The 13,006-nt window shown below is 37.4% G+C and overlaps 1 protein-coding gene across 7 annotated transcripts in view; it reads left to right on the top strand.

Moving 5' to 3' along the window:
* The window catches only part of SCAPER (S-phase cyclin A associated protein in the ER), a 433,964-nt gene that overhangs the window by 189,605 nt on the left and 231,353 nt on the right, over positions 1-13,006 (top strand). For 5 of the 7 annotated variants that reach the window (XM_055319784.1, XM_055319779.1, XM_055319783.1 and 2 more), the window contains one exon: positions 710-820. The exons of the other annotated variants lie outside the window; for them this stretch is intronic. In XM_055319784.1, coding sequence (XP_055175759.1) covers positions 710-820 — 111 coding nt within the window. The remainder of the gene's footprint in view (positions 1-709; positions 821-13,006) is intronic. 7 annotated transcript variants of the gene reach the window in all.

The raw sequence follows: 13,006 nt of genomic DNA, 5'->3' as shown, positions 1-13,006 counted from the left end.
AGATATTAGCAAAAGAATTGACAAATAGATCAATGCAAAGAATAGAAGCCCAGAAATAGACTCTCATAAATATAATCAACTAACCTGTGACAAAGGAATGAAGATGATAAATGTAGGAAAGATAGTCTTTTCAACAAATGATGTTGAACAACTGGATATCTACAAGCTTAAAATGAATCAAGACACTAACTTTACACTTTTCACAAAAATTAACTAAAAATTGACCATAGACCTAAATGTAAAGCTCAAAACCATAAAATGCCTAGAAGATAACATAATGAAAAAATCTAGATGACCTTCAGCTTGGTGATGACTTTTTAATTACAATACCAAAGGCATGATCCTTGAAAGAAGAATTGATAAACTGAACTTCTTTAAAATGAAAAACTAAGGACACCTGGGTGGCTCAGCGCTCGAGCACCTGCCCCTGGCTCAGGGTGTGATCCGTGGTCTCAGGATCGAGTCCCACATTGGGTTGCCTGTCCGGAGCCTGTTTCTCCCTCTGCCTATGTCTTTGCCTTTCTCTTTCTGTGTCTTTCGTGAATAAATAAATAAAATCTTTAAAAAAAAAAAGAAAAACTATTATATGAAAGATACCATCAAGAGAATGAAAAGACAAGCCCTGGATTGGGGGGAAAACATTTGCTGAAGAATATTGGATTAATGAGTGTTATCCAAAATATATAAATATCTTTTAACTCTACAATAGGAAAATGAAAACTCCAAGTAAAAATGCCAAAGACCTTAACAGACATCTCACCAAGACAATGAACATCTCAAATAAGCATGTGACAATATATTCCATATCATATGTCATTAGGTAAGTGCAAATTTAAAACAAGATACCACTACCTACTTACTAGAATGGCCAAACATCCAGAACACCGACAATACCAAATACTGGCGAGGATATGGAGAAACAGGGACTCTCGTTCTTGATGGTGGGAATGTACAGTGATATAGCACTTTTGGATGACAATTTGGTAGTTTCTTACAAAAGCAACCATAATTCTACCATACTGACCAACAGTCACATTCCTCTGTATTCTCAAAGGAGAGAAAAAGTATGACCACACAAAAACCTGCACATGGATATTTAAAGCAACTTTATTCGTATTTGCCAAAACTTAAGCAACTAAGGTATCTTGCAGCAGGTGAATGGATAAAATAAATTTGGCTATATCCAGACAATAGGATAGTATTCAGCAGTTAGAAGAAATGAGCTATGTATGATATCATGAAAAGACATGGAGATACATTAAATACATAACACTGAGTGAAGGAAGCCAATCTAAAAAGGCTACATACTGTATTATTCCAACTACAGATCTTCCTGATGATGGGGTTATGCCCTGAAAAGCCCATTGTAAATAGAAAATATTATTAAACATGCATTTAATACACCTAACCTACCAAACATTATAGCTTAGCCTACTCTACCTTAAATGTTCTCAAAACACATACATTATTCTACAGTTGAGCAAAATAATCTAACACAAAGCCTATTTTATAATACAGCGTTGAGTTTATTGGATATAGTAGTGAATGTGAAAAAGAGTAGTATAGTTGGTATAGAATGGTTTAAAGTATATTGGGTGTTTACCCTTTTGATCTTGTGGATGACTGGGAGCTGTTGCTCACTGCTCCTGCCCAGTATTCTGAGAGGACCATACCATGTATCACCAGCAGGATCTCTGAAAAAGATCCAAATTCAAAACGAGGAATATAGTTTCTATTGATTATGTATCATTTTTACACTCTGGTAAGGTCAAAAAATAGTAAGTCAATCCAGTGTCAGTGACAGTCTGGAAAAGGCAAACCTGTAAAGACAGTAAAAAGATGTGTTTTCATCCCCTTTTTCATTCCTGAGAATTATAATTATTCTTTGATCATTCTGACCAGGAATTTATCAATTTTATTAATCTTTTCAAGAATGAGTTTTTGCTGTCATTGACTTTTCTTCATTTTTTTCTATTTCACTTACTTATATTTTTAAATGATTTTTATTTTTAAGATATCTTATAAATACCACATATTTATATTATTTACTTACGTTTTTAATTATCTTTTCCCATGTTTACTTGGTATTTTGTTTTTCCACCTGGATTCCTAAGGTAAAAACTTAAGATTACTGATTTGAAACCTGACTCCTTTTATAATATATGCAATTATGGCTATAAGTTTCTAAGTTATGTCCCACATATTTTATACGTTGTGTTTTCTTTTTCAGTTCAAAATATTTTCCAATTTTACTTCACAAACTCATTGCCCCATTGGTTGCTTAAAGTATGCTTCTGAATTTCCAGATAATTGGGAACTTTCCACATATCTTTTTGTCTTGGTATTTAATTTCCTGTGATAAAAGAAGATACTGTGCATATTTTCAGTTCCTTTAAATTTATCAAGACTTGTCATATGCCCAGCATCAGGTTTGTGTTGGCCAGTGTTGCATGTTTGCTTGAAAAGTATGTATATATTGCTTGTGATAATTGTAGTTTCTGTAATGTCAGTTGGGTCTGGTTGGGTGATAGTGCTTTAAAATCTTTCACATTGTATCTTTAATATTGTCTATTTCATATTGTGTCAGTTACATAAAGAAGAATATTATTCTTTATAATCCGATTATTTCACACTTATACCTCACACTTCAGTATTTTCCAGTTTTGCTTCTGGTTTTTTTTTTTATGATTTTATCCATTTATTCATGAGAGACACAGAGAGAGGCACACACACAGGCAGAGGGAGAGGCAGGCTCCATGCAGGGAGCCTGATGTGGGACTCGATCCCAGGTCTCCAGGATCACGCCGCTGAAGGCGGCGCTAAACTACTGAGCCACCTGGGCTACCCTGCTTCCGATTTTGAAGCTTTGTTGCTAACTACATACAAATTTAGTATTATTTTATCTACTTGAAAATTTATCCCATTATCATTATAAAGTGCCCTTCTTTGCTTTTGGTGATATTTCTTATGGTGAGGTCTACTTTATCTAATATTAGTATCACCATTTCCACTTAGTATTTTCAAGGTAAGTCTTTTCCCATTCTTTTAGTTTTAACTTTATATCTTCATCTCTTTATATATTTTTGTGCACCTCTTATAATTGTCATATGTGAGTCTTCCTTTTCTGTGTTTTCTGACAGTGTCTATTATTTGCAGTTTATAATTTACATTTACTGAAATTACTGGTGTGGTTGTTTTTTTTAAGTGGACTATTTCACTGTCATCTGTTCATCTGTTGTTTGTTCCTGTTTTTCTTTTTCCCTTTCTGCCTCCTTTTGGATTACTTTTTTTAGTATTCCATTTTCTGTCCTTTATTAATTTAGTATTTCTACTACTTTATTTTTAGTGTTTGCTTCATTTAAGATGTATAACCTTAAACTATCACAGGATAACTTTATAAAATATTAAGCCATTTTAGTATAAGTTTAGAATCTTACAGTAGTATACTTCTATCTTTTATGTAAGTACTGTCTTATATTTTACTTCCATGTGCATACTGCAAATCACACTGTAATTTTATTTTTTCTTCTAATTATTCAGTTTTCTTTTACATAATTTACAAAACCATACCCTGTCCTTTCATTTTTTTCAAATAGTTCTCAAGTTCCATCTCTTATCCTTGTTCTTCACATGGATTACTTCCTTTAACAGTTTTTATTGCGGGTCTACTGGCAGTAGATTTTCCTATCATTTGTTTGCCTGAAAATGTTTATTTGACTTTCATTTCTGATTGATGTTGAATTATGTGATAATGGTTTTGTTCTTTCAGCACTTGACAATATTGTTTTATTGTCTTATGCTTAGGTTGTCCCTGATTAAAACGCAGCACACAACCCCTGAAACTAGTAATTCACTATGTGTTAAATTAACTTGAATTTAAATAAAATCTAAAAAAAAAAAAAAGGCAGCACACATTCTAATCCTTTTTTTACTATATATAATATTTCTTGTTTTCATTTGGCTGCTTCTTAATATGTTTTTCGTATGATGGTTTTAAGCAATTTCATTATATGGTTTTCTTTGTGTTTTTCCTTGATATGGTTTTCTTTGTGTTTTTCCTGCATGGTGTTCATTACGTTTCTTGAATCTGTGAGTTTACGTTTTCTCTCAAATTTAGGAAAATTTTGGTCAATGTTTCTTCAAGCATTTTTTTTCTGTGCTGTACTATTTCTTTTTCTTTTATGGGATTTCAGTTGCATTTAAAATAGTGTTTGATGTTGTTCCACGGGTCAGTTTTTTTTCCCTCTGCATCAATTTGCTTCTGCTCTGCTTCTGTTGCTTTATTTGATGTTTTCTTTTGTTTGTCATTTACTATTAAAATTGTCCACTGAATTTTTCATTTCATGTGTTGCATTTTACATCTCTCTGAGTCTCTTTTGGTTCTTTATTATAGTTCTAATTTATCTATTTCTAATTCTGATTTGTTCTTTTTTATATTTATGGTTTCCTTTACTTCCTTTAACATATTTATGAATTTATCTGAAGTCCATCATACTTGTAATTTCTCCATCTGAAATGGTTTATTGACTGATTTTTCTCCCAAATACAAGTATATTTCCTGTTACTTATGCCTAGTAATTTTGTTGCTACTATTTTTATTTTTATCCTTTTATTGGACAGGGTGAACTCTGTGTTATTGTATCTCTGGATTTTATTGTTTCCGTTAATAGAATGTGGAATTTTATTCTGTCACACAGGTTACTTGTCTTGATTTTAAGTTTTGGGTGTGGGTTTTGAGTAACCTTTAATTCTAAATCTAGATTGGCCCTACTGCTAAATGTTTGGCCTTTGTAAAGTTGCCACTGAACGACTAGAGTGTTCCATAAATATTTATGGGACGCCTGGGTGCTCAGCAGTTGAGTGTCTGCCTTTGGCTCAGGTTGTGATCCCCAGAATCCTGGGATCGAGTCCTCCATCAGGCTCCCCTGCTTATGTCTCTGCGCCTCTCTCTCTCTCTCTCTCTCTCTCTCTCTCATGAATAAATAAATCTAAAAAAAAATTCAAAAAAATTTTGTAATAAAGCATTTGAAACTCAAACATCTCTCACCTTTTGCAAGCTCTAGTCATTGTTCAGCTTACAGTTCCTTGGTAGTTGGTCTTTCCTCTGCTGTGGGGTGGTTTTCCATGCTCATTCATAGATTAATATGGCCAAAGACTTAAGAGGATCTTTGGAGATTTCTGGGCCTTCACTGTACACTTTCCTTCTCTCTTTCTCTAAGCATAAATTCCACCTGTCTCCTTGGCTCACACTTAACGCTCTCTGTTGTGGTTACCTCTGTCCCCTCACATATAGCTGTTCGGAGGGTGCCTTCAGGCAGGAAGATGACATGATCATGGGACCTAGTTAATTTGTTTCCTTTGCTCAGGGATTACTGTAGTAGGTTACTAGTTATCTATACATGAGGAAAGTAATTCTGTATACTTTAGGAATTTTCATTGTTGTTCAAAACTGAAGGGCCAGTATGATACTAGTTAGTCTATAGTGACTGAAAACAAAATTGCCAAGTGGCATTATCAGCACTTCCCCAGTTCTTTTTTTTTTTTTTTAAGATTTTATTTATTCATTCATGACAGACACAGAGAGAAAGAGAGAGGCAGAGACACAGGCAGAGGGAGAAGCAGGCTTCATGCAGGGAGCCTGACATGGGACTCGATCTGGGTCTCCAGGATCACACCCTGGGTGAAGGTGGTGCTAAACCGCTGGACCAAAGGAGCTGCCCCCCAGTTCTTTTTGCTGCAGCCCTTACCATCATCTAAAGTCCTATTTATTTAATTATTACTTACACATCGTTTTTTCTCCCACTAGAATATAAACTTTATGAGGATTTTTGTATCTGTTGCTGGCACCCAGTAGGTTTTCAACAAACATTTGTTAAAAATAATTAGATGAGATTGGATTGTGAGATTCATGTTTGTATCACTAGGATTTCTTTGGCTTTTTAAAAATGGAGAAAAGAACTGTTGAGTATTGCTTTCATAGATCAGAATTCAGTCTTAAGGCTTGATGATCTGTTCCATGTCTCATGGTATATTAGTGAAGGTAATAAGGCTGTGGGGACCTGATTCAAGATGATGTAAAACCAGAGTTGTTTGGTTTTCCGTCAGCCAGCTAGATGAAGGACACTGTCTAATGGCAAAGCCAGAATTAGCAGGTGGTTTATATTGTGGGTATGTATTCTAAAACTCATTAGTAGGTTTCTGTATGACCTGTAAAATGGATGAAGAGCTGTGAAGAGTGCATGTGGTTCCTTAAAAAAACTTTTGAGGGATGTCTGAGTGGCTCAGCAGTTGAACGTCTGCCTTTGGCTCAGGGTGTCATGATCCCTGGGTCCAGGGATCAAGTCCCGCATCAGGCTCCCTGGGAGGAGCCTCCTTTTCTCCCTGCCTATGTCTCTGCCTCTCTCTCTGTGTCTGTCATGAATAAATAAATAAAACCTTAAAAAAAAGTTTTGATATTCAGGCAAGTTTCTTCTGGAAGTCTCTTTCATAAAAGGAGTCATATTTGCGAATGAAATTTAAGTGGAAAGTATCCATCATTTGGCACAACTGGATCAAGAAAAACAAGATAGACAGTAAAGCTCTAGTCACTAGACTGAGTTGTACGACAGAAACATGATGATACTAAGTAAGAAACCTGATTTGTGGAACAGATTGTCAGTGATCTGGAGGTAGGAATGGAGTAAGGGAGAGAGCTGCTATTTAGAGCAACATTGGGATTCATAGTTTTTCACTGTATGTAGCCAGATCTGTGTCTGCACTGTTGGCAGCTTGCATATCACTTTCAATGTCCAGTGGTTAATTGCTAGGCTGACAGAATCTTTATCTCTGAGAATAACTGACTTTCAATAAGATGTTCTGAAATGATGCAAAGACAGTAATGAGAGAATGAGGAATGCGTGTCTATGTATATATGTATCTGTAGATATAGACATGTATACAAGTAAATGAATATATAAGAAGAGAATGTGAATAGCTGTCTGTCCATGTATATATTTATATTTAGGTGTAAATTCAGATGTAGATACACACACACAGATATACACAGAGTTTATCTTGAATCTGTGTTTGAGAATTGAATAGGGTTAAGCATTGGCTTGCGTTTGACCATTTGGCCATGGAGAACTAAGTCAAGCAGAGTAGAGGCAGAAGAAAGACATAAGGGCTAACACCTATTACAGGATTCTGATTTAGAACTTTAAGATGAACCCTAATATTAAATCTAATTTTTAAATATGTTTTTTACACTCATTTAACATCCTTTTTATGTGTTGGTTATTTCCTCTGTGGTCTTAAGGAATCCAACCCATTATTCAAATATTTGTATTATCAACAAACAAAAATGAATAGAACATAATTTCTACTTTTGGGAAGTTTATAAGGTATTGATAGAGGTAAATTATATATAAACAACCCTTGTATGAGACACGGTGTCCATAGCAGAAGAAAGGTACAAAGCAGTATTTAGGTGAATTCTAGGGAAGTAAACTTAGTTATGACTGAGTAGTCAAGGAAGACTACTTGAAATTACATTGATGATTATAAAAAGAAATAGGTATATAAGAAAAGTGCCTCCTTATTAAGCTCCTTATTATGCCCCAGATGTTGTTTTAGACTGGGAGTACCCATTATAAACAAGATTAAAATAGTCCATTTTTTGGTGGACACCGAGGCTCCTTCCACAGTTTGGCTATTGCAGACATTGCTACTGTGAACATTGGGGTGCAGGTGTCCTGCTGTTTCACTGCATCTGTATCTTTGGGGTAAATCCCCAGCAGTGCAATTGCTGGGTCGTAGGGTAGCTCTATTTTGAACTCTTTGAGGACCCTCCACACAGTTTTCTTTTTTTTTTTTTTAATTTATATTTTTATGATAGTCACACACACAGAGAGAGAGAGAGAGGCAGAGACACAGGCAGAGGGAGAAGCAGGCTCCATGCACCGGGAGCCCGACGTGGGATTCGATCCCGGGTTTCCAGGATCGCTCCCTGGGCCAAAGGCAGGCACCAAACCGCTGTGCCACCCAGGGATCCCTCCACACAGTTTTCCAGAGTGGCTGCACCAGTTTGCATTCCCACCAACAGTGCAAGAGGATTCCCCTTTCTCCACATCCTCTCCAACGTTTGTGGTTTCCTGCCTTGTTATATTTCCCCATTCTCACTGGGGTGAGGTGGGATCTCGTTGTGGTTTTGATTTGTATTTCCCTGATAGCCAGTGATGCAGAGCATTTTCTCATGTGCTTGTTGGCCATGTCTATGTCTTCCTCTGCGAGATTTCTGTTCATGTCTTTGGCCCATTTCATGATTGGATTGTTTGTTTCTTTGCTGTTGAGTTTAATAAGTTCTCTATAGATCTTGGATACTAGCCCTTTATCTGATATGTCATTTGCAAATATCTTCTTCCATTCTGTAGATTGTCTTTTAGTTTTGTTGACTGTTTCTTTTGTTGTGCAGAAGCTTTTTATCCTAATTAAGTCCCAATAGTTCTTTTTTTTTTTTTTAAAGAATTAATTTATTTATTCACAGACACAGGGAGAGAGAGGGCAGAGACACAGACAGAGGGAGAAGCAGGCTCCATGCAGGGAGCCCGATGTGGGACTCGATCCCGGGTCTCCAGGATCACACCCCAGGCTACAGGCGGTGCCAAACCGCTGCGCCACTGGGGCTGCCCCCCAATAGTTCTTTTTTGCTTTTCTTTCCTTTGCCTTCCTAGATGTATCTTGCAAGAAGTTGCTGTGTACAAGTTCAAAAAGGTGTTCCCTATGTTCTCCTCTAGGAGTTTGATGGATTGTTGTCTCACATTTAGATCTTTCATCCATTTTGAGTGTATCTTTGTGTCTGGTGTAAGAGAATGGTCTGGTTTCATTCTTCTGCACGTGGCTGTCCAATTTTCCCAGCACCATTTATTGAAGAGACTGTCCTTTTTCCAGTGGATAGTCTTTCCTGCTTTGTCAAATATTAGTTGACCAAAAGACTCCACCCCAAGATTGCTAGAACTCATACAGCAATTTGGCAGTGTGGCAGGATACAAAATCAATGCCCAGAAATTAGTGGCATTTCTATATACTAACAATGAGACTGAAGAAAGAGAAATTAAGGAATCGATTCCATTTACCATTGCACCCAAAAGCATTAGATATCTAAGAATAAACCTAACCAAAGAGGTAAAGGATCTGTACCCTAAAAACTACAGAACACTTCTGAAAGAAATTGAGGAAGACACAAAGAGATGGAAAAATATTCCATGCTCATGGATTGGAAGAGTTAATATTGTGACAATGTCAATGCTACTCAGGGCAATGTACACATTTCATGCAATCCCTATCAATATATCATGGACTTCCTTCAGAGAGTTGGAACAAATCATCTTAAGGTTTGTGTGGAATCAGGAAAGACCCTGAATAGCCAAGGGAATATTGAAAAAGAAAACCAGAGCCTGGGGCATCACAATGCCAGATTTCAAGCTGTACTACAAAGCTCTGATCATCAAGACAGTGTGGTCCTGGCATAAAAACAGACACATAGATCAATGGAACAGAATAGAGAACCCAGAGATGGGCCCTCAACTCTACACTCTTTGTTTTTTGTTTTTTTTACACTCTTTGTTTTAAAGTCAATTTTGTCCAGTGTAAGTATTGGCTTTCTTTTAATGTCATGTGCTTGATAAGTTTCTCCATCCCCTAACTTTTAATGTCCAGATGTCTTTATTTTTTTTAAGATTTATTTATTTATTTATTCATGAGAGAGAGAGAGAGAGAGAGAGAGAGAGAGAGAGAGAGAGATAGGGGCAGAGACACAGGAGGAGGGAGAAGTAGGCTCCATCTAGGAGCCCGATGTAGGACTCAATCCTGAGACTCCAGGATTGTGCCCTGGGCCAAAGGCACCTCTGAGCCACCCAGGGATCCCTTTTTTTTTTTTTTTTCCAGATGTCTTTAAGTTGAAATGAATAGACAGCATATAAATGGGTCTTGTTTTGGTATCCACTCTGTCATTATTATGTCTTTTGATTGGCATTTAATCCATTTACATTCAAAGGAATTATGGACACATATATATTTATTGCCATTTTTAAAAACTTATTTTGTGGTTGTTTTTGTAGTTTTTCTCTGATCCTTCTTTTCTTCTCTTTCATGGTTTGCTGGCTTTTTTTTTTTCTGATGTATTTGGATTTCTCTCCCTTTGTTCTGTGCATATGATTATGGTTTTTGATTTGTGGTTACCATTTTGTTTGTATATAGCATATACTATATATAGCAAACTCTATTAAGCTGATGGTCCCTTATACTTGAACTCATTTTTTCTCCTGTCCCTCAATGTTTTAGGTCTATGGTGTCATATTTTACTTATTTGTGAATGTTGTGAATCCTTTGACTAATATTTTCAGATATACTTACTTTTACTGCTTTTTTGTTTCCTACTTTTCATATTTTTACTTATAGTCTTTCCTTTCCTCTTAAGATGTCCTCTTTAATATTTCTTCTGGCCTGATTAAGTGATCATGAACTCCTTTAGGTTTGGTTTTCTTCTTCTTTTTTTTAAATTTATTTATTTATTTATTTTTTTAATTTTTTAAAGATTTTATTTATTTTTTTTATATATAAATTAATTTTTATTGGTGTTCAATTTACCAACATACAGAATAACACCCAGTGCTCATCCCGTCAAGTGTCCCCCTCAGTGCCCGTCACCCATTCACCCCCACCCCCCGCCCTCCTCCCCCTCCACCACCCCTAGTTCATTTCCCAGAGTTAGAAGTCTTTATGTTCTGTCTCCCTTTCTGATATTTCTCACACATTTCTTCTCCCTTCCCTTATATTCCCTTTCGCTATTATTCATATTCCCCAAATGAATGAGAACATACACTGTTTGTCCTTCTCCGGTTACTGTGGCCAAGTTCAAAAAGGGTGTTGCCTGAGTTCTCCTCTGGGATTTTGATGGAATCTTGTCTCACATTTAGATCTTTCATCTATTTTGAGTTTATCTTTGTGTCTGGTGCAAGAGAGTGGTCCAGTTTCATTCTTCTGCATGTGGATGTCCAATTTTCCCAGCACCATTTATTGAAGAGACTGTCTTTCTTCCAGTGGATCGTCTTTCCTCCTTTATCGTACATTAGTTGACCATAAAGTTCAGGGTCCACTTCTGGGTTCTCTATTCTGTTCCATTGATCTATGTGTCAGTTTTTGTGCCAGTACCACACTGTCTTGATGAACACAGCTTTGTAGAACAACCTGAAATCTGGCATTGTGATGCCCCCAGATATGGTTTTCTTTTTTAAAATTCCCCTGGCTGTTTGGGGTCTTTTCTGATTCCACACAAATCTTAAAATAACTTGTTCTAAGTCTCTGAAGAAAGTCCATGGTATTTTGATAGGGATTGCATTATACGTGTAAATTGCCCTGGGTAAAATTGACATTTTCACAATATTAATTCTGCCAATCCATGAGCGTGGAATATTTTTCCATCTCTTTGTGTCTTCCTCAATTTCTTTCAGAAGTGTTCTATAGTTTTTAGGATATATTTTGAGAACCATTTGAATGGTAAATGGTTCTCCAACCTTTTATTTTCAGGTTGTAGGTGTCTTTCTGTCTAAAATGAGTCTCTTGTAGACAGCAAATAGATGGGTCCTGTTTTTTTATTCAGTCTGAAACCCTGCGCCTTTTGATGGGGTCATTAAGCCCATTCACGTTCAGAGTTACTATTGACAGATATGAGTTTAGTGTCATCATGATATCTATTTAGTCCTTGTTTTTGTGGATTGTTCCACTGAACTTCTTCTTAAAGGGGAGTTTTAAGAGTCCCCCTTAAAATTTCTTGCAGAGCTGGTTTGGAGGTCACATATTCTTTCAGTTCCTGCCTGTCTTGGAAGCTCTTTATCTCTCCTTCCATTCTGAATGAGAGCCTTGCTGGATAAAGTATTCTTGGTTGCATGTTCTTCTCATTTAGGACCCTGAATACATCCTGCCAGCCCTTTCTGGCCTGCCACGTCTCTGTGGAGAGGTCTGCTGTTACCCTAATATTCCTCCCCATGAAAGTCAGGGACTTCTTGTCTCTTGCTGCTTTAAGGATCTTCTCTTTATCTTTGGAATTTGCAAGCTTCACTATTAGATGTCGAGGTGTTGAACGGTTTTTATTGATTTTAGGGGGGGATCTCTGTATTTCCTGGATCTGAATGCCTGTTTCCCTTCCCAGATTGGGAAAGTTTTCAGCTAGGATTTGTTCAAATACATATTCTGGCCCTCTGTCCCTTTCGGCGCCCTCGGGAACCCCAATTAAACGTAGGTTTTTCTTCCTTAGAGTGTCATTTATTTGCCTTAATCTGTCTTCATGGTTCTTTAATTGTTTATCTCGTTTTTCCTCAGTTTCCCTCTTTGCCATTAACTTGTCTTCTATGTCACTCACTCGTTCTTCCACCTCGTTAACCCTCGTCGTTAGGACTTCTAGTTTGGATTGCATCTCATTCAATTGATTTTTAATTTCTGCCTGATTGGATCTAAATTCTGCAGTCATGAAGTCTCGTGAGGCCTTAATGCTTTTTTCTAGAGCCACCAGTAGCTGTATAATGGTGCTTCTGAATTGGCTTTCTGACATTGAAGTGTAATCCAGATTTTGTAACTCTGTGGGAGAGAGGGCTGTTTCTGATTCTTTCTTTTGAAGTGAGGTTTTCCTTCTAGTCAGTTTGCTCAGTGCAGAGTGGCCAAAAACAAGTTGTATTGGAACACGGGGGAGTATCACTGGTCCGTCTAGCTGGTCTTCTGGGGGAGGGGCCTGTTGCGCTCATTTTCAGGTGTTAGCACTTGGGGGAGCTGCTCTGCCCCTGCCTGCTGCAGGGCTCAGCGGGGGTTGTTTACCCCGTCGGGCCCCAGGAGGAACAGCTCCAGTGGCTATGGCAACTCTGGAAGCCTGGATTCAGCCTCCGCAGGAACTACGGGGCTCGGGGCTCTCGGTTCTCCGTCCGCAGGGCCTGGAGGCTCCGGGGCGGGGCCGCTGATCTGGTCAGCTCGGGGCAGGAGC

The sequence above is a fragment of the Nyctereutes procyonoides genome, unplaced genomic scaffold, assembly GCF_905146905.1.
Source record: "Nyctereutes procyonoides isolate TBG_1078 unplaced genomic scaffold, NYPRO_anot_genome, whole genome shotgun sequence".
Classification (NCBI taxonomy): Eukaryota; Metazoa; Chordata; class Mammalia; order Carnivora; family Canidae; genus Nyctereutes; species Nyctereutes procyonoides.
Note: the sequence above shows the minus strand (reverse complement) of the source record. Positions and strands in the feature narration are given on the sequence as shown.